General features: G+C 54.3%; 10 protein-coding genes across 10 annotated transcripts; 7 read left to right on the top strand and 3 right to left on the bottom strand.

Annotated features, from left to right (window-relative positions):
* Positions 1-1,746: 1,746 nt before the first annotated feature.
* UV8b_04532 (uncharacterized protein) lies at positions 1,747-2,353 on the top strand (the record flags this gene model as incomplete). The annotated part of the gene is made up of 2 exons (XM_043142030.1): positions 1,747-1,888; positions 1,962-2,353. 2 exons carry the CDS (start codon positions 1,747-1,749, stop codon positions 2,351-2,353), a joined length of 534 nt encoding a protein of 177 aa, XP_042997964.1.
* A 481-nt stretch (positions 2,354-2,834) lies between these two features.
* On the bottom strand, positions 2,835-3,221 carry UV8b_04531 (uncharacterized protein; the record flags this gene model as incomplete). The annotated part of the gene is made up of 1 exon (XM_043142029.1): positions 2,835-3,221. One exon carries the CDS (start codon positions 3,219-3,221, stop codon positions 2,835-2,837), a length of 387 nt encoding a protein of 128 aa, XP_042997963.1.
* Positions 3,222-3,868: 647 nt separating this feature from the next.
* On the top strand, positions 3,869-5,035 carry UV8b_04530 (uncharacterized protein; the record flags this gene model as incomplete). The annotated part of the gene is made up of 2 exons (XM_043142028.1): positions 3,869-4,258; positions 4,400-5,035. The coding sequence occupies 2 exons, from the start codon at positions 3,869-3,871 to the stop codon at positions 5,033-5,035; spliced, it is 1,026 nt and encodes a 341-aa protein (XP_042997962.1).
* A 911-nt stretch (positions 5,036-5,946) lies between these two features.
* On the bottom strand, positions 5,947-8,110 carry UV8b_04529 (uncharacterized protein; the record flags this gene model as incomplete). The annotated part of the gene is made up of 3 exons (XM_043142027.1): positions 5,947-7,525; positions 7,592-7,880; positions 7,939-8,110. 3 exons carry the CDS (start codon positions 8,108-8,110, stop codon positions 5,947-5,949), a joined length of 2,040 nt encoding a protein of 679 aa, XP_042997961.1.
* Positions 8,111-8,437: 327 nt separating this feature from the next.
* On the top strand, positions 8,438-8,805 carry UV8b_04528 (uncharacterized protein; the record flags this gene model as incomplete). Its single annotated transcript, XM_043142026.1, has 2 exons — positions 8,438-8,550; positions 8,628-8,805. 2 exons carry the CDS (start codon positions 8,438-8,440, stop codon positions 8,803-8,805), a joined length of 291 nt encoding a protein of 96 aa, XP_042997960.1.
* Positions 8,806-9,208: 403 nt separating this feature from the next.
* On the top strand, positions 9,209-10,861 carry UV8b_04527 (uncharacterized protein; the record flags this gene model as incomplete). Its single annotated transcript, XM_043142025.1, has 2 exons — positions 9,209-10,623; positions 10,681-10,861. The coding sequence occupies 2 exons, from the start codon at positions 9,209-9,211 to the stop codon at positions 10,859-10,861; spliced, it is 1,596 nt and encodes a 531-aa protein (XP_042997959.1).
* An 878-nt stretch (positions 10,862-11,739) lies between these two features.
* Positions 11,740-12,662, top strand: UV8b_04526 (uncharacterized protein; the record flags this gene model as incomplete). Its single annotated transcript, XM_043142024.1, has 2 exons — positions 11,740-12,421; positions 12,577-12,662. 2 exons carry the CDS (start codon positions 11,740-11,742, stop codon positions 12,660-12,662), a joined length of 768 nt encoding a protein of 255 aa, XP_042997958.1.
* A 1,311-nt stretch (positions 12,663-13,973) lies between these two features.
* On the top strand, positions 13,974-14,359 carry UV8b_04525 (uncharacterized protein; the record flags this gene model as incomplete). Its single annotated transcript, XM_043142023.1, has 3 exons — positions 13,974-14,011; positions 14,102-14,290; positions 14,356-14,359. 3 exons carry the CDS (start codon positions 13,974-13,976, stop codon positions 14,357-14,359), a joined length of 231 nt encoding a protein of 76 aa, XP_042997957.1.
* A 359-nt stretch (positions 14,360-14,718) lies between these two features.
* On the bottom strand, positions 14,719-15,863 carry UV8b_04524 (uncharacterized protein; the record flags this gene model as incomplete). Its single annotated transcript, XM_043142022.1, has 7 exons — positions 14,719-14,727; positions 14,803-14,960; positions 15,007-15,045; positions 15,127-15,205; positions 15,286-15,321; positions 15,410-15,704; positions 15,790-15,863. The coding sequence occupies 7 exons, from the start codon at positions 15,861-15,863 to the stop codon at positions 14,719-14,721; spliced, it is 690 nt and encodes a 229-aa protein (XP_042997956.1).
* Positions 15,864-16,916: 1,053 nt separating this feature from the next.
* Positions 16,917-19,332, top strand: UV8b_04523 (uncharacterized protein; the record flags this gene model as incomplete). Its single annotated transcript, XM_043142021.1, has 4 exons — positions 16,917-17,048; positions 17,102-17,165; positions 17,229-19,098; positions 19,179-19,332. 4 exons carry the CDS (start codon positions 16,917-16,919, stop codon positions 19,330-19,332), a joined length of 2,220 nt encoding a protein of 739 aa, XP_042997955.1.
* Positions 19,333-19,756: the final 424 nt, after the last annotated feature.

Genomic DNA, 19,756 nt, shown 5'->3' with positions numbered 1-19,756 from the left:
AAATGCGGTGAGATGCATGAGAATCCCTCCGTGTGTGTCTTTCCGCAGCTCTCCGGGGCGGGTTTCCCTGCTTGCCGCCGTTGGGTCCGAAGAAATTAAAACACGCAGTAGCTGTAGCTTGGCACACCGGTACAAGCAGAAACTTTCTCCTTCCACACCATCATCGCCAACACCCACAATATCACGACTTTTGCTCGCGCCATAGCCTTGGAAGCGACTCCAGCGCCCTGGTTATCCCTTTATCTTGTTGAGTATGTATACAACATATTTAAAGAAGGAATTATAGCTATTAGGCCGCGAATTGGTAATTACCCTATCAGTGGGCATGCCCCACTCGGCATGTACGCACCTGGCAATACGCCTCGAGTAGCGAAAAAGTACCCAGTAAAGGTCATTTAACGTTGTACAAAATTATATGCAAAGGGATAGCTGCTACTACGTCGTAATAACCCGCTTCCAAGTGTTTTATGTGCACGTCATGATTCGGCGATCCCCTCGGCGAGACGCTCTTGCTGCTCTTTTATCCAGCGTCCGTGCGGAGGCTGGCTCCATGCGACAACCCATGCAGATGACGCTTTTGGGACAGGGAGGGCCCTGGCTGTTAGTTCTGTTCGACTCGGCTCTCATTCGATAGCTGGTCCATTGTCAGGGACTCCGGCATCGTTATTCTCGAGAGAGGTTCAGCTGCTAATGATTGGGTGACTGCATCTTCCCAGCCATCCGACTTGAGCTGGGGTGACTTGTATCCTGCCAGGACCTGGGCCGCCTGGCAGCCAGAATGCATTGACACAAGCATCAATAGCTTGAGGTGATTGTACCGTCAGCTTCTCCAGTGAGGCGCAGCCGTCGACTCCGTCAATTGTATCATCTGTTCCTCATCCGTCTACGGAGTACTCCGTACGGAGTATGCTTGCCACCCACTGGCTCGGCGCGCCTTGGCCAGCGTGCATCAAGCACCCCAGCCCCGTCTCGAATACCCAAGGGCCCCAGTGCTTTGTGCTGGTCCGCAAGTACCAGCCCAGACCACATGCAGACAGGCTTCAACAGGGGTGGGCCGCCAGGGCTGCAGGCTGCATCAGTGCATCTGCATGTCTCTCCAGAGTACACGGAGTAATGTAGGGTAATGTGGGCATCAGCGACGCAGCAAGCTGCAGGCTAGCCGCCCGCCTGTCAACCCCAGGTCAGTCCGCCGCACCTGCCCAGGGAAACAAACACGGCACGCCTCTCATCTGCTCAACGATGCCCACCGCGCAACCGCTCTCCCCGAGAGCCTCCCTTCTTTTCTCCCCTGGTGGCCCTTGGCCGTGTCAACAGGGAAACAGCATAATCATCGCCAACGTCGTCGAGGCGGAGACTTTCATCTCGCTACCGCCGGGTCGGTCATTTCCTCGAAACATCCCCCACACCTTCCCTGCAGCCCAACGTCAATCGGCATCGTGCCCACTGGCAGGGTTTCAATTCCATGTCTTGCCCTCGATGGAGAATCTTTAAAACCAAATCCAGCAACCGCCCAGTTTCCATTCACTTCGCCCCTCCCCCCAGGGTCGCTCTTTGTTTCCAGAAAACCCCAATGGGTGCATGCCTCGGCCCTGTGCAATCGCAAGCTCCATGCTTTGATTCCCAAAGCGCTCGGTCCAACGCCATGGTGAACGACTGGCTACCAAGTACAAAGAAGACCATTTCCAACACCGCGCTGTGCATTGCTCCCTTTCTACACGCGGCATAACTCGGCGGCTTCGCTATATCATGGCCGAAAACCAACCCGCACCCCGGGAAGCCGACACCAAGTCTTGTGCTGTCCCGGAGATCGAGATCATGCCCCCCCCGCGAGCCAGCATCTCGAAGCGCGAGCCACGAGACACTGGCTTCCCCGAGCCCTTTCACAGCGGTAAGCCGTATCCATCCCGAGGGCCGACGTCCAGACACCCGGCTGCTGCTAACTGCGCCCTGGGGCCGCGCAGGCCCAAACACCACCTTGCCTCACCCCGAAGCAGATCTGTCGCCCAATGCCATGCTCTCGTACGAAGACGTGTCGGTGGACAAAATGGTCAAGAGGCACCGGCTCTCCTTCTTGAAAAAGAACAAGCGGACTGTGACCCACGGCAAGATAGAGCCGCAGCCAGAAACCCTCCATGGCGCCGGCTCGCTGTCCGCGTTTGAACTGGATGGAGTCGACGCAAGCCCGCATCGTCTCAGAGACATATCGACGAGCAGTCTGCGACTCTGCAAGGATGAGGGCGAGAGCATCCACTCGGGCTCCAAAAGGGACGACGAAGAAACTCCGCCCACGTCTCCCGATGACTCTGAGCATCGCCAAGCATCCAGAGTGTTGAGCCGATGGAGGCGCAACTAAGTCGGCCAAACGCCGCGCCCACACGGCGTTGGAGATGAAGCAACGGGAAGTCCTCGGGTGTATTACGAATTTTCATGGCGGGATTTTCTTCTTGTTCTTTTTGTCGGTTTGATTGTTGCATGATGAGCTTTAGCGAAAGGAGTCCATGGATGAACTGCTTTTCTTTTCTTTTCTTTTCTGGAATAGCCGAAAACAGCACATGGATGGCACGAAGCAGATTGGCATACTTGCAGGTTGAATTTATAGCAATCAAGGGCATCAAGGGCATCCTCGGTACGAAGGAAGGCGAGGATGGTTCCGCGGTGGAACTAGACTCTGAATTCAAGCACGGCTGCTGCATGCACTGCTGCCCCGTCTGCAACTGCCGTATATGCTTGCGTTGCCTCTGCGTCTCGTCTCGTCCCGTCTCGTCTCGTCCCATCCCGTCGCGTCGTTCCCCCAAGTCGTCCTCTCCCTGGCGCCCCATGTCCCAGCGCCGCCCTCAGCTCCCCCGATACGTGGTATAGCTGTGCGGGCTCAGCAGCAGCGGAACATGGTAATGCTGGCCCTTGTCCACCCTAAAGACAACAACCGCCTCTGGGAAAAAAGTCTTGTCCGCGCCGTAATACCCCGCCGTGTCGAACCGCAGCGTCCACGTCGAGGGGCCGGAGCTCTCGCCGAGGACGTCCTCGAGCGTGTACACGGGGACCTCGCCGGCCGACTGCTCCGAGCTGTACGGCAGCCAGGTCCTGATGCGGCCGTCGTCGTCGGTCAGGCTCTCGAACGTCTTGGTGGGGGTGCCGCCCTCGAGGCGCACGCGCACGCCTCTGGCGGGCCGGCCGGCCGCGGTGTCGAGTACGTGGCAGGTGATGGGGTCTTTGGCAGACATTTTATCTTGGATTTCTTATTTTTTATTTTTTGGGCAAGGGAGAGGAAGGGTCGGCTGGTGGGCAGAGGGATGTTGCAAGTTGGCACGGCTGCTTGGATGTGAGCATGTGCGGGGGGGGGGGGGGGGATGGCCTGCTGGATGGAAGGTTGTCGAGGTGAGTGACTGAGTGATGAGTGAGCGGTGCACAACTTGCACACGAAGTGGGCTGGCTGGGGCCGGGGAGGGGGGGGGAAGGGGGTTAGGGGGCAAATCACCAGCAGCTTGCTGCAGCGTGCGGGCTGCGAACTGGAGCACTCAGTAATCGCGCTTTTGATGTGGACTTGTGATGTCGTCGGTGCTGACGCGGTGCTTTTGGCCGTCGAAATCGGCAGCATTTACGACGGCTTGGGGTTTGGTTGCTGCGCCACCCCCGCCACGAATTGCCCGCCTGAACCGCCACCCGCCGGCTCCACCGCGGCAGATGTCCTAGAGCCCCCGGGCCCCGCAACACCGCAGCCCAGCCCAGCACAGCACAGCACAGCACAGCATTCCTTGCCCGGATGCCAAACGGCCCCCCGTCATCCCCATCGCCTGCCCCTCCATCATCAAAACTTCCAAACCAGAAAACTTGGTCCCGCGGCGTCTGCCAACAAGCCCCCCCCCTCAACATGTCGTCCGCCGCGCTCGTCTCGGCCGACGGCGCCCTCGAACCCTCCCTGCAGTCGCTGCTCGACCAGCGCTCCCTGCGCTGGATCTTTGTCGGCGGCAAGGGCGGCGTCGGCAAGACCACCACGTCGTGCTCCCTGGCCATCCAGCTCGCCCGGGTGCGCCGCTCCGTGCTGCTCATCTCGACCGACCCGGCCCACAACCTGTCGGACGCCTTCTCCCAGAAGTTCGGCAAGGAGGCCCGCCTGGTCAACGGCTTCGACAACCTGAGCGCCATGGAGATTGACCCCAACGGCAGCATGCAGGATCTGCTGGCGGGGCAGGCCGAGGACGAGGACGTGAATGCTATGGGGGGTGGGCTGGGCGGCATGATGCAGGACCTGGCGTTTGCTGTACGTCCCCATCTCTCTTAATCATATAGAAAAACAGAAAAAAAAAAACCGAAAGGGAAGAAAGGAGAGGCAGGGGTAGCGGGAGAGGGTGGGAATGAAGGGGGGAGCAAGAGAAGAACAGCCACCACTAACGCAGCTCAGATCCCCGGCATCGACGAGGCCATGTCCTTTGCCGAGGTCCTCAAGCAGGTCAAGTCGCTCTCCTACGAGACCATCATCTTCGACACGGCCCCCACCGGCCACACCCTCCGCTTCCTCCAGTTCCCGTCGGTGCTGGAAAAGGCCCTCGCCAAGGTCTCCCAGCTGTCGTCGCAGTACGGCCCCATGCTCAACGGCCTTCTCGGGTCCGGCGGCGCCCTCCCCAACGGCCAGAACCTCGGCGACATGATGCAAAAGCTCGACTCGCTGCGCGAGACCATCGCCGAGGTCAACGCGCAGTTCAAGGACGCCGACCTCACCACCTTTGTGTGCGTCTGCATCGCCGAGTTCCTGAGCCTGTACGAGACGGAGCGCATGATCCAGGAGCTCACCAGCTACGAGATCGACACGCACACCATCGTGGTCAACCAGCTGCTGTTCCCCAAGCGGCACAGCGAGTGCGACCAGTGCAACGCCCGCCGCAGGATGCAGAAGAAGTACCTGGACCAGTACGAGGAGCTGTACGCCGAGGACTTCAACGTCGTCAAGATGCCCTTGCTGGTGGACGAGGTGCGCGGCAAGGAGAAGCTGGAGAGCTTTAGCGAACTGCTGGTCAAGCCGTACGTGCCGCCGGAGTAGGGAGCGGGGACTACGGGATGTGTGTGATGGAGATGGCCGGGCGTTTGTGGTAGGCGGGCTTTTGAGCATGACGCGGCGTGCGCGTATGGGCGTATGGGCGTATGGAGGGGAGCAAGCGGCTTGGAGGTGTTGAAGGGATGCATTTCAGCAGGAGGTTAGGTGTCTTGGATCTGCCGAGTGCATACACCCACACGTGAAGCAGAGTACAAGCCTGCCATGGGAAAAGCTGAACTGAACTGCATTGATTGACTGTGAACTGTCTTGACTTCGAACCATATTGATTGTGAAATATATCAACTGTAAACTATATCAACTGTGAACTATAATGACTGGATAGTATGGACTGAACTATATTGACTGTGAACTGTATTAATTGTGAAAGAAACTGGTCGTGAAGCGAACTAACTGTAAAAGGTGCTGATTGTGAAACGTATTAATTGTCAACTGTATTAGCTGTGTGGACTATATTGATTGTGAAAGGTACTGATTGTGAATGTATCAACTGTGAACAGCATTGACTACATATGAACTGCGTCTGTGAACTGCCTTTATCCTTGAGAATTTCGCCAGTAAGCCCATGCAAACATGTTGGGCGAGTCTGCCCTGCCCTAAATCCAACCGCCCCTGCGCCGTAACAATGCTATGTTGAGCAGCACGTGTCCTCGAAAGACTGCTGCGAGAAGCCAACGCCGTAGTACCAGATCCTTTGAACGCGCTCAGAGCGCCACTAGGTAGATGAAAATATGAAAAAGAACCCGTCTCCACCGGTCCCCTCCGAGCGTGGACATCACACCGACTCTCCGGCTGCGTGTCAACACACGTCCGAGAGTGGAGGGTGGCAAAATGCCGAGACATGGCACCATTTCAGTGGAAGATGCCAGACGGCGAGCCGCCATCCATGTCATGTCGTCTCATAGTTCGCGGTAATCGCTAGGCCGAATGCGTCGTTGCTTGTTCTGATGGCGGTGCGGATTGACGGGTTTTCGAAAGTACGCGTCTTCCTCGCCTTGATGGGTTTGCTGGATAAAGCTCTGCCCGCTCTGAAATCCGCTCATTCCGCCGTTAAAGGTTCCCATGTTGTTGGCCATGCTCATGTTCCCTTGCATGCCATTCATGCCCATGCTGCCCATGCCATTCATACCGTTCATGGGGTTCATGCCATTCATGCCATTCATGGGGCTCATGCCGTTCATGGGGCTCATGCCGTTCATGCCGTTCATGCCGTTCATGCCGTTCATGCCGTTCATGACGCTCATGCCGTTCACCCCATTCATCCCACCCATTCCATTCATGTCCCAACTGCCAGCCATGCCACCAAATCCGCCATTCATGTTTCCATAGCTGGGCATGCCGCCCATCATCGGCATACCCATCATTGGCATTCCCATCCCCATCCCCATGCTCATGTTGGGCATTCCCATGCCGCTAAACATCATGCCATTCATACCCATGCTGGGCATGCCGTTCATCATGTTGTTCATGGGGTTCATGCTATCCTGGCTCACGTGCTGCTGGTTCTGCATCGCTCTCGGGCCCTTGGGAATTTTCGGGTTCTCAAGGAGCTCGTCCGCTGGTCGCTTTTTGGAGCTGACTTCTTGCAATTGCGACGAACCGCCCGGCTGCTTGACCTCGAGGCCGCCAGGATGACTTGCACCATCTGCCGCTTTCGGAGGCGACTTGACGGCGGCGTAATCAGGCGACGACGAAGTTCGGCTCGTCTCGCCATCGCCTTCCTTGACCACGCCCTTGGCGGCGGCTTCTTGCTTGCCTTGCTCCTCGATCTTGTTTTCTGCGCTGGCAGTACCAAGAGCGCTGTTGGTGACGCCATCTTGAACCTTGGGAGATGACGGCGGCGGCGGCGGCGGCGGCGACTTGGCAGTTTCCTTCTCCTTCAGATACTCCTGGATTGACTTGGAGACGTCGTCGTCCGGTTGGAGGTCATCGATCAACACACCTTCCGTCTGACAAGCGGGGCAAACGAAGTCGCTTTCTATGAGAGCATTGGTTATGCAATCATTACAAAACGTCTTCTTACAGCACGGCGTCTTCATTGGTTCTATCAACATCTTCTTGTCAATTGGACATTGCAGACCTCTCTCTTGCACCTCTTTATCTTCAGCCTGCGCCTCTCGATTGGTTGTAGACGATGATTTGGCTTTTGCCTGATATTGCTCCCACGACGCCTTGTCTGGCTCCGCAATGACAAAATCTCCTTCAGCATTGACCATGATGCCAGATGGCCTTTTAGAATCGTCACCATCTGTCTGGGCCAGAACAACAGACTTATCAATTTTCTGAAGGAATGAGCGCGGAATCCCCGTCGTCCTTTTCACGCGGGGTCTGTTGTCAAAATCAGGGTCGTCGTTTGTTGGGCAAAGCTGAATCCAATGGCCCTTGTTGCCACATCGGTAGCAGATGTATCCGGTGGGAGGATCGTGGTCGGGCACGTTTGCCGGTCTTTTTGCGCCGGGTTTGAACACAAAAGCTTGACTGCTGGCGAGTTAGCAACGTTCACTTGCGTTTTAGTTCGAGTTCATATGTTTTGACATTACGTACTGCGACATCTCTTCTTGTTGAGCTGACCACTGCTCTGTCTGGGCAGCAAACATGGCCGCCATCCTGTCTTCTTCCGTCATTGCATTGTTCATTTCGTTTATAGCAGTGGCGCTTGGCTTGGACGAAGATGCCTTGGATGACTGTTCCTTTCTACCGGCATTTTTGGCCGAGACGGGCATTTTGCCGGACACGTATCTCGCGGCTCGGCCAGCTCCAGGTTTGAGGGCGGGCTGTCGCCGCGCAATGACAGTAGTCGACCTGGGAATGATGGTAGTATCATCGTTGTATTCTGTCAATAATATTAGCAATGTCACCGGGGAGAGCAATTTTGAATCAATACCACCCACCTTCGCTGTTGTCATCTGTATATATGAAAAGATCGAAATCTGTGCCGTCGCCCAGGCCACTCTTGATAATAATCTCACGCTTCAACTCAAAGACAGATATACCAGTCCCATCAAATTCCACTCGCGTAGGTTCCTTCTGAGACTTGAACTTGAAAAACACTGATGATGCCATGTTGACGTATAAAAGACTTGAACACAGTCCTTGTTACGAGTATTGCAGCAATGACAATGTCAGTAAACTTGATAATCTCTCAGTAGTTAGACTGGCTCAACGCGTGGGTCGTCGACCAGAAAATGGAATCAAGATTGAATTGTTTCTTGTCTTTCTGTGCTAGTGACGCAGTTATTTTTTTCGTGGTTCCCTCTCTTGACTATTGTTTCTCAGCACTGATTTTTTTTTTTGCTTTGCACTCGAGTGCTCTTCAGGACAAGTGAAATAAATAGTAAATTCAGATTGTACTTGAGAAAGCAAAAAAAAAGGATATAGAAGCAAGGGGAGATGAGCAATAAGGAGTACAATAGGCAGACGCCAGTGAAATATGTAACCCGAGCGTCCTCCTCGCTTCCAAATCAGCAACGACAATACACCCTCTGCATCAAAACGCCTCTCAAGTTAGCTAAAGAGCTTACTCTCTAGATATCCTTGCAAGAGCAAGCGAGCAGCAATAACATGGGGTCAAGTTTCCTAGGCTGCCGGCAGATGGTGTCTTGTGTGTGAACATGCACTGCCCGCTTTTTGCGGCTGGGGGACTGGGAAGATACACAAGAGCGCAGACGTCGTTCGGGGCAGAGGAAACAGTATTTACTGATTTCTTTTCAGTGCAAGAGATTTCCGACCGTCGAATGACGCGAAACTGGACGCTTTAGCGATGAGAGAAACGTCAGTTGTTGAAAATCGCGATGAGAATGGGGAGGATGGCGATTTGTGAAGGGGAAGAAAAGACAAAAGGAGAGGGAACAGAAGCTCCGTTAAATGAAAAAGAGGGAGGCCAGCTCTGACTAAACTAAAAGGGACGGAAGCCCCCGCAGCTTCGGGAAAACTTATTTGCGGGGCCGAAAATCACACCACCTTCCTGCGGAGAACGGAAGACAGACTTCAGAGAGTTCTCCTTCCACTTGCTGCCGTGAATAACCGCGCCAACCACTTACCTACCTAGGTAGGTTGTTGGCTCATCTGGGGCACCTTCCAATAGCTGCTAGCTCCCCCACTTGCCACCTGCCGTCTGCCACCCGCCTCCTTGTCACCAAGAAGCTGGAGCCATAAGGTGTGATGCCCCGCACCGTCTTACGGCAGGCATTGTCCTGCCGAATTCCCAAAATTGCACAAACGAGACCTTTGCCCCTCAAAATTTTCATTCCCTTTGCATCTCAAGAGAAGCTTTCTTGTCATCGACCATACCTTACAGAGTCGATCCGTGCTCACCAGGCGAGAAGAATGGCTCCTCAACTCGACAGCTACTTCAAGCAAGTGGATGATTCTGCCAACGCTTTTATCGAGAGACTTCGCAAGGCTGTTGCCATTCCTTCCATCTCAGCGGAAGATGCTCGTCGCCCGGACGTTGTTCGCATGGGAGAGTGGCTAGCACATGAACTCGAGACTTTGGGTGCCCAAGTCGAGCTCCGACCTCTGGGGAAACAACCTCACAAAGAACACCTGCAACTCCCCCCGGTCGTCCTCGGCCGATATGGAAACGACAAGAATAAGCGAACGATTCTGGTGTATGGCCATTACGATGTGCAGCCTGCTGAAAAGAGCAACGGCTGGGCCACTGAGCCCTTTGAACTTAGCATTGACGACAAGGGCCGGATGTTTGGGCGTGGTGCCACTGATGACAAGGGTCCTGTCTTGGGCTGGCTCAACGCCATTGAGGCTCACCAAAAGGCCGGCATTGAGTTTCCCGTCAATCTTTTGATGTGCTTCGAGGGCATGGAGGAATATGGTTCCGAGGGCCTGGACGACTTGATCCAGGCTGAGGCCAAGAAGTACTTTGCCGACGCGGACGCTGTGTGCATTTCCGACAACTACTGGCTCGGCACTCAAAAGCCCTGCTTGACCTATGGCCTGCGGGGTTGCAACTACTACTCCCTCGAGGTGTCTGGTCCGGGTGCTGATCTTCATAGCGGTGTCTTTGGCGGTACAGCTCAGGAGCCCATGACTGACCTTGTTCGTCTTTTGGGCTCCCTGGTGGACACGCATGGCAAAATCCAAATCCCGGGCATCATGGAACAGGTGGTCCCTGTAACTGAGGAGGAACGCAGTCTCTATGACGGCATTTCCTTCACCATGGAGGACCTTCACGAGTCACTTGGTAGCAAGACTACCATTTACGAGGACAAGGAGAGCACTCTGATGGCCCGATGGCGATTCCCCTCTCTGTCAATCCATGGTGTCGAGGGTGCCTTTGGAGGCTCTGGTGCCAAGACTGTTATTCCCGCCAAGGTTGTTGGCAAGTTCTCCATCAGAACCGTGCCCAACATGGACATTGATACCACCAACGCCTGCGTCTACAAGTATGTCGAGGAGCAGTTCGCCAAGCTCAACAGCAAGAACACGATGAGGGTCTTTGCCCAGCATACAGGCAAGTGGTGGGCTGCCTCGCCCAAGCACTGGAACTTTTCGGCGGCCGCCAAGGCCACCGAGCGTGTCTGGGGAGTTCAACCCGACTTTACTCGCGAGGGCGGAAGGTAAGCTGCCGTGACTCCGAATGGATCTTGGCAAGGAACAGAGCTAACATACGCTAGCATCCCGGTGACCCTGACATTTGAAGAAGCCACTGGCAAGAACGTATTGCTGCTTCCCATGGGTAGCTCAACTGATGGAGCCCACTCCGTCAATGAGAAGCTCGACAAGCGCAACTACATTGAGGGAATCAAGCTTCTCGGCGCCTACTTACACTATGTCGCTGAGGAGCCTCAGTCATGAAGGGGGGGGGATAGCAGGCAAAGACAATTTTCGATGGCGTGGTATATAATACAACACGCGAGGATGTATCCTACTCCGTATTCCGTATCCAGCATTCGTAGGTATGGGGTTGGAGTGCCTGAACACGGAGTTGACGTATTTGTCGACGGAAGCGCCTTGATGCAGAGAGGTACTCACTACTTGGTATCGAATACTTACTGTACTAGCCATGCATCAAGGGGCGAAAATCCGATGCCGAATGACCGAGCCTCTCGACCCAGCCAAGACCCGCACCACCATGTATCCTGGTAACCGCCCAACTCCTCCGTACTCCGGGCTTGTGGCGGAGAAGCACCTGTAAATCTGCCATGGCTTTTTATTGCGCTGCGAAGCATGGGAACTCAGCTGGGTACTTTGCAGGTAAGCATCTTGTATTCTGTGCGGTGCGGAGTACGCCGTGGACATTGAAGCTATGCTCGACTCATTCCACCGATGATGCAGTGCAGCAAAGCCAAGCCCTGGATGCCAATCCCAGCGCCACCAGATATATCGGCCCACTACCCACTTACATTTGCCGCGTTATGCGGGGTTGGACCTGCCACCGCGTTGGTCACGTCACCCGGCCGCGTGCTCGTGCTCATGTGAGAGATGCGAGACGACCAGCCCTTTGGAAGAGCCGTCTGCAGAGGGGGTGGCAGCAACTGGCAACCACGGGCAGCAAACTTGCTCTCCAGGTCTGCGTTTCTCGTCATTCTTGTCTGCGCCCTCATGCGAACATGCTGTCCGAAATGCAACTGCCCGACGTCCATGCCTTCAGCCTGGCCCTTTCACGAGACCGTCTGAACATCAAGTTTTGTGCTTCTCGGCCGACACGCACGGCCAGCCGCGCAGCCGCGTAAATGCCTCGCCGTCGAAGCACCACCGCCATCGCCGCCACGCGACCCGTCTTCCCCCGATACCTGCTTCCAAGCCTCGGTTTCGCGCTGCCTCACCGGCCCCCGTCACCAACAACGCCGTTCGCAACGCCGTCCACGTCGTCGGCTGCCCCTCCGCCCAGTCCCAGCCGCCGCGTCTCGCGCACCGCCCCCGACACGCTACGCTGCACCGCATGCGCAACCGACCTGGCGCTCGCCTCGCAAATCATCTCCAAGGGCTTCACGGGCCGCCACGGCCGCGCGTTCCTCGTCGCGCCGCCGCCCGCGCCGCACCCGCAGTCCCTGCTGAACATACGCGTCGGCAAGAGCGAGGACCGCCAGCTCGTGACGGGCTGGCACGTCGTGGCCGACATTTGCTGCGCGACATGCGCGCGCAAGCTCGGCTGGAAGTACGTCGACGCCAGGGAGCAGTCGCAAAAGTACAAGGTGGGCAAGTACATCCTCGAGACGGAGCGGGTCGTGACGCACCGTAGCTGGGACGACCGCGCGGTCCGGGACGACGGCGGGCTGGGCGGTTGGGGAGAGCTCGTCGGGGGGGCTGGTGCGCGGGAGGGCGGCGCGATCCAGTTTGACTCGGAGGACGAGGACGAGTGTGAGGATGTCTTTGCTGGGACGTGGGACGCCGTGGCAGCGGCGAGGAGGCGCGGTACGTTGCGAGGCGGACGTGTCTGATACCCAGGGGTTCTTGTCTTGTCTCTGTTATATTGTCTTTTGTCGCTTTGTCGCTTGTGGTTTTTTGGACCTACTTTTAGTGCTTGAGCCTTCTTGTTCTTTTTTTTTTTTTGCCCCGGTTCGACAAAGTTCGCTTTTGCGGTGGGCATCTGAAACTGGTAATTGCGCTGGGTCTGTTGAAGATCGTCCGGCGCTGGAACCTTTGCTACGAGTGATGCAATGTACGCATTGCTTTTGATGTACGTTAAACTCCCGTCAGGGCAGTTTTGTTCGACAGACTCAGTTTGTCAGCCAGCCCCCTTCAACAGCAATCGACAAGCAGGCTCTTTGAGAACCAAGTCAAAGACATAGACGCCAGCCCACCACAAGAAAGGATTCCTAGAGAGGAATCCGAGAGGGAAAAATAAAACCTTGGCACTACAACACCAGCCACTCCAGTCGCAGCCGAGGAGTTTGTCGCCATAGACATAGCAGACTCTTCTGTACACGCGCATCTACGAAACAGACGACTAGTCCGAGTGGGAAGAGGACAGGTATCATCTCGGGTGTCGTATCTGGCTCGCTATTCCAGCCGAGTCGGGAATTTGAGGCCCGGCGAACGGCTGGTTGATGCCTCGCCCTCGTGACTGTAGCGCAAGAGCTCACGTTGGATATCTCGACGCGGCAGGGGGTCTCCAGGGCCTGGAAAACTTGCATGGTCTGGCCGAGTCAACCCTTTTGGATGGCATCCTGTTTTGGACGCCATGGGTGCCGTTGACTCGACTTACATTGCAAAGCTTGCTGGACCTGGTGAGCTGGGCTGGCTGATCGTGCAAGTATCTGATCAGGTATACCAGCGGGACAAGCCTGCCGGATGCCGAGGGAAAGAATACAGGAGTGGAAATTTGCAGAAACCCGTTTTTCTTTAGGTATTCACAGCCAACTAAGCTTGAGCCTATGCTTTGTTGATTGCCTACTCGTTACGTCGCTCGGGATTTCTCAGAGTTTTGAGAGTGCCGGCTGTCGGTTATCCGGCGGGAAAAAGTTGGCTTCTCCGTGCTTTTCCCTTTTTTCTAATTTTTTTTTTCAAAATAGGCCACAGACATAGTTTCACATGGTTGCCGCCTCGGCGAACCTGGACATTTCTGCCCTTCCCTCGCAAGGTATTGCTTCGTAAAGTCATGGCAGCGTAGGAATTCTCAGCAAAGTCGTATCAAGCATGGGAAATTCCCCCAGTGAATCAAGCCCCAACACAGCAAAAGGCGCTAGCTAGGGGTCATGTGGCGCGGTTTGTAATAGTTTGTCCGATTTGCTGTCAGCCGAGCTGCATACGCACCCAGGCCCTGTCATGCCCTTTGAATATCTCTTTTGAGCTTCGAGTCTGCTATGGAAAAGTGCAGGCGCGATTGAATGACCATGTCTGTTTGATGCTCTGCAGCATGAGGGAAAATCCACTCTGAGCGAGGCGAGAGCGGCATGGTCGTTGGTAGGTTAGCATGATCGAGCAGTTACGCGTCGGGCATGAAGCGCCGTCGTATCCTGCAGCCATGATCCCGGCGAGTGGGATATTTATGAATATGTATAAGTAAGAAATGAGATGGCATTCTTGATGCTTTTGGCTCTGCCCAGCTTGTAATTTGTTGACAGTGGTTGTTGACCCATATTTGCTTCACAGCCAGTGTCACTATTATCCACGTATTGCCTTTGACAAGTGTAGCAGCGCGACTGTTTGGCAGGATCGCCTCACCGGCGGCCGTCTTGTAAAGCCGTCGCGGTTTCTTCGAAAAGCTTCCAGCATCTGTGCGTCTGGTGTGGGCAATGGCGACGACACAGCGGGCATCAAGACGCTCCCTCCAGCATCGCGGTGAGCCTGTTACCGCCTGCTACTATCCGTCTTGACAGTGCTGACTATGGCTCTTCATATACCAGGTAAATATATACGAAAGAAAACGACCCTCGGCCCAAGCTTGGTGACCGTTTCCGCCATTTCATCAGTTTCCCAAAACTCATGTTTGACAATTGAGTCGCCGAGAATATAACGCCTTAGCAACGAGGTAGATTTGTAGATTTGTAGACTCGAAGCTTTAGCTTCCAGGTGGACAGGATATTACTAGGCGCGAATACTTGAAAATTATGCAGTTCGAAGTGAAGAGCCCTTTCCCAAAGCGAGCCGGGTAATATTTCGCGCCGACTTATCATTGACTAGGTATTTAGCAACAGATTCAGCTTGTCAATCGTCTGAATCTCAGCTGGACAAGCGCGAGGATGCTCCCCACCCCTTGACGTTTCCCTTCAACTTATCTGTCGCATGGAATGAAGCGTCATTATTAGCTGTGGTCTCGGTTTCTGGTGCAACACCATCACTATGAGACTTGCCGTATGTTGCAGACAACCATCGGAGGCTACCAATTTTACGAAATGACCATATCTCGCTGCCAACATGGACCGCGTTTCCGGGGCCTCGATCATCTCATCGCAACGGGTGAAGATCAGATGGCTCATCACCTTTAGAGGCCTCGCCTCGCGTAGGATGTCTCCAGGGAAAAAGGACTGGACGATGTTAGATTCTATTCATTAAACGATGTAGTCGTGCCTCAAATTCCGTCCCGTCTTCGACTCCTGATCTTATGTCAGAAAATGGAGTCGATGAAGAACTTCAAGTTTTCAAAACACTGCTTCTGGCAGACGGATCGATCGTACTTGGGAAGTCATTGCTTTGGATAGTCTCGATAGGAAGACAAAGGTTGAAAGAGCGTCTGGCCTCCGAACTTTGAGATACCTTCCAAAACGGGATGTGCCTGTCAGTTTCAAAGGACCCAGCAAGAGAATAAGCAGGTTCGTCGCAGCACCGAGACGTACAAATAAGTTCCCCACGTTGGAGAGTAACACAAAACCCTAAATCAGGAGTGGACGAGTGTTGTCTATGCTAACGTATTTTCCAATGAGCGAATCTGGCGAAACAGGTGCAACGAAGCTCAATGACAAGGTGGAAAATTGGGGCAGATATTGAAGAGACCTGCCAGAGAATGGCCCTTGATCGGAGCCATGCGCGCAGGCGCCACATTGCGCTCAGCTGATTGAAGCCTTGGTTTGCGCTCAAAAAGCCATACGCGGCCCATTTCGTCTTCCGGTCAGCGAGGTGCTCAAACTCTGCCTCCATACCAACTCGATTCCGGGACTTGGCACGGGTATCAAGAATGGGCACCAATTTGTGAGACTCTAAGCCGCAGTTGCCGTGTGATGTAGCCCACCTCTGGGGAGTAATTGCTGCAAATGGACTAGTTACTCGCAGTGCGAAAAGCTCATTCTACATTGCCACGGAGAGTGCTTCGATTTTATCCTTTCAATGGCGTCAATCGTTACGTCTGTACGAGGCTTCGAGAGTGGGACAGCGCAACGGCACCTGTGGTTTGCTTGACGACGATGATCGGGCGCATCGTGCTTGTACATGGGTGCAGCTGGCTTATCGAGCCATTGTTGGAGGTTTGTGTGAAACCCCTAAACCCGTATCGCCCTGGGTTGTGCTTTGGAAGGAGCGAGCGACATCGGATTTCCAAAGTTGTCCACCATGTTATTTCCCACGGTCGAACGGGGATTGTGCGGAAAAACGAAAGAATTCAATTCCCATCAGCTTAGCCTTTTCGGGGACTATCTATCCGCACGCAATTACACAATTCCGTCCGCAGTCGGATGTTTCTGAATATCTGCAGTCTGCAGTCTGGAGTCAATCTCTTGCATCGCCGAAACCTCACACTCTGAAAAGGCTGGTGGAAAGGGTGGGTGGGGAGGTGTAGGTATGGGGCAGCCTCATCTTACTCCGTACTTGTAGCTGATTGTCATGATTAGCGCCCATGTACGGAGTACTCCGTACCCATGGCGGGGTGGGGTGGAGGGAATGGGGTGAAGTGGAGTAGAGTGTCGGACTGATCTGCAACAGCGTCACCGCCTCGACGGTTTGCCTTACTTCTTGAAACCCGAAAAGGGTCCGATGCTGAGTTACGTAGTCACAGTAAACAAACAGGCGCCTCGCACTGTACTGCTCGCGGCACATATTTGCCTATGCCACTCTATTTCGTCCCACCCGCCTTAAGCTTGATATTACTTCTGAAATTTCCGACCCAGATTAACTACATCCAGCCAAAGCCGCTTGCAATGTGTGCGTGAAGACTCGACGATTTCTGTTGCTGCGGCGCTGTAATTACCCACCAGTCAGGGGACGACGGTCGACCCCTCGTTCGAAATTCCCCACTGTAAAGTCGGTGACAGCTCTTATCTTAGCAAAATTGTCCTCGTGACACTGCTTTGCCAGAAATCTGCCCAGTAATTTGCGCTTCCCTCTTCCCCTTTGGCATTTGGGAAACCAAAAATAGTTTCTCATAACACCAACTACACTATTTTCCCTGCCTCTGCATCCTTTTCAACCATTCCGCGGCCAAAAAAAGAATAAAAATAAATAAAAAATCAAGTGTACACAACAAACCCACCACACGATGGCGGAGGCGATGAATCATCGGCAGCGCAGCTCGGAGGACTACGGAGTGTACGATGATGCCAAGACGTACTACATGACAGAAGAGAGGCATCACAACCGTTTTGGGGCTCGAACGCGGACTTACTCCCAGGTAACTGTTGATTGACGGCCCAAAGAGATTGTCGATTGACTAGTCTTCTGCAGAACAGTCTAGTGAAGCAATTCGAGAGAAACGGTCTACGAGAGCCATTCCGAAGAGGCAGTCACGGTATTTGTCCCCTACCCTTCCCCAGCAACGGCTTCGAGCGTTTCTGCTGACTGTTGGATGAAGATGAGAGTGCCCTGCCTCAAGGCCGTCGGTTCCTGATCCAGGTTGAGCCCACTCTCGACAACTTGCGGGCTCAAGAGGACACTGACGGAAACATGCAAATCACAATTGAAGATGAAGGACCCAAAGTACTCTCTCTGCCGACTGCCGCTTCTGCGGGTCACAACCGTTTCGAAGTGCGAGGCACATACATGCTATCCAACTTGCTACAAGAATTAACATTGGCCAAAGAATATGGCCGAAAGCAAATCATTCTCGATGAAGGTCGATTAAACGAGAACCCAGTCGACCGTCTGTCGAGACTCATTCGAGACCATTTCTGGGATGGCTTAACCAGACGGATTGACGCGTCGAGCATCGAGCTTGCTGCAAGAGATCCGAAAGACTGGACTGACGACCCGCGGCCAAGAATCTATATCCCCTGTGGTGCGCCTGAGCAGTACGAATATTACAAAAAGGTGGCCCAAGACAGACCAGAGATCCGACTGGACGTTCGAATGCTCCCGGAAAAGATTACCCCAGAACTGATTCGGGATATGAACGAGAGGCCAGGTCTTTTGGCGGTCGAGACGGAAGAAGTAGTGGATCCTGTGAGCGGGCGCAGGACCATGCAGGGCCTTCCCTTTGTTGTACCAGGTGGGCGATTCAACGAGCTGTACGGGTGGGACAGCTACATGGAGTCCCTCGGCCTGCTTGTCAATGACAGAGTAGACTTGGCAAAGTCGATGGTCATGAACTTTTGTTTCTGCATTGAGCATTATGGAAAAATTCTGAATGCTACTAGATCATACTACCTGGGTCGGTCACAGCCGCCTTTTCTAACTGACATGGCTTTACGAGTGTATGAGAAGATCAAGCACGAGCCGAATGCCAAGGAGTTTTTGCGACGAGCGATTTTGGCGGCCATCAAGGAATACCACAGTGTCTGGACGTGTGAGCCCCGACTCGATCCCGTAACTGGCTTGTCGAGATACCGGCCAGAAGGATTGGGGGTGCCTCCAGAGACCGAGGCTGGCCACTTTGTCCACATTCTCGAGCCCTACATCAAGAAGCATCAAATGGGCTTCAAGGAATTTGTCCGCGCCTACAACTATGGCGAGATTGAGGAGCCCGAGCTGGACAAGTACTTTATGCACGATCGAGCCGTGCGCGAGTCCGGGCACGACACGACGTACCGGTTCGAAGGCATCTGCGCAGACCTGGCGACCATTGACCTCAACTCGCTGCTATTCAAGTACGAGACGGACATTGCACGCACAATTCGAAGCGTATTTGGCGACAGGCTGGAAATTCCGGCAGCGTTTTGCGACAGGACGCCTTACCAGGCAGGAGAAGTTCTCACGTCTGCGGCTTGGGACCGCCGAGCCAAGCGCCGTAAGCTGACTGTCGACAAGCTCATGTGGGATGAAAAGGAAGGCGTCTTCTTCGACTACGACACTGTCAAGCGCGAGCGATGCAACTACGAAAGCTCGACAACCTTTTGGGCCCTGTGGGCGGGCATTGCCACGCCAAAGCAGGCGGCGGAAATGGTTCAAAAGGGATTGCCGAGATTCGAGGCCTACGGCGGGTTGCTGGCGGGCACGGAAAAGTCGCGCGGCAACATCGGCCTGGAGCGGCCTAATCGACAGTGGGATTACCCATACGGCTGGGCGCCGCAGCAGATGCTTGCCTGGACTGGTCTGCTTCGATACAGCTTTACCGAGGAGGCCGAGCGCCTGGCCTACAAATGGCTTTTTATGATTACCAAGGCGTTTGTGGACTTTAACGGCGTGGTGGTGGAAAAGTACGATGTCACGCGGCCAGTTGATCCTCACAGAGTTGACGCAGAGTACGGGAACCAAGGCTTGGATTTCAAGGGCGTTGCGAAAGAAGGGTAAGTGCGATGCTGCCTGCCGTCTGCCGTCTGCGCTTGTAGGAGAAAAGCGGTCCAGGGCTAACATGAAGCGATTCCAGGTTCGGCTGGGTAAATGCCAGCTACGTATATGGGTTGCAAATAGTGAATGCACACATGCGCCGGGCTCTAGGCACGCTGACGCCGTACCCAACCTTTGTCAAGGCAATTGAGCAAAGCATGGAAAAAGAACTGGCTGACTTGACGGCGACCTAGTGGACATGACCTTTGAAGCCAAGCTCTTTGTCCCCGCTACATGTTTTTTCTGCGCAGCATTTCAAGAGGCACGAAAGGGAATCACATTGGAAAGTGTTGTATATGTTGAACATGGCTAGACGGTATTTGCCAGTGACTATGGTTAATTGCAGGAATTATTTTCTCTCTCCCGTTTTGTGATGTTTGGCAGTCATGTCTATGTTTGCCTGCAAGGATACGGAGTAGAGTCGAGCAGCCTGGGACGTTGTGTGTCGTGTTTGCGCCACAAGGTTTCAAGGATGGACCCCGACTGCCCACACACTTGACAAAGCGAACAGCGAGCTGGCTGGGCAATGAATGAATGGCATTGACGGCACGAAAGGTGGCGAAATTGTTTGATGTTGCATAAAAATGTGACGCCACTAACAAAAGCAGCTCTACAGAG

This window comes from Ustilaginoidea virens, chromosome 4, assembly GCF_000687475.1.
Source record: "Ustilaginoidea virens chromosome 4, complete sequence".
NCBI classification, from domain to species: Eukaryota; Fungi; Ascomycota; class Sordariomycetes; order Hypocreales; family Clavicipitaceae; genus Ustilaginoidea; species Ustilaginoidea virens.
This window is presented reverse-complemented; position numbering and strand designations above follow the sequence as displayed.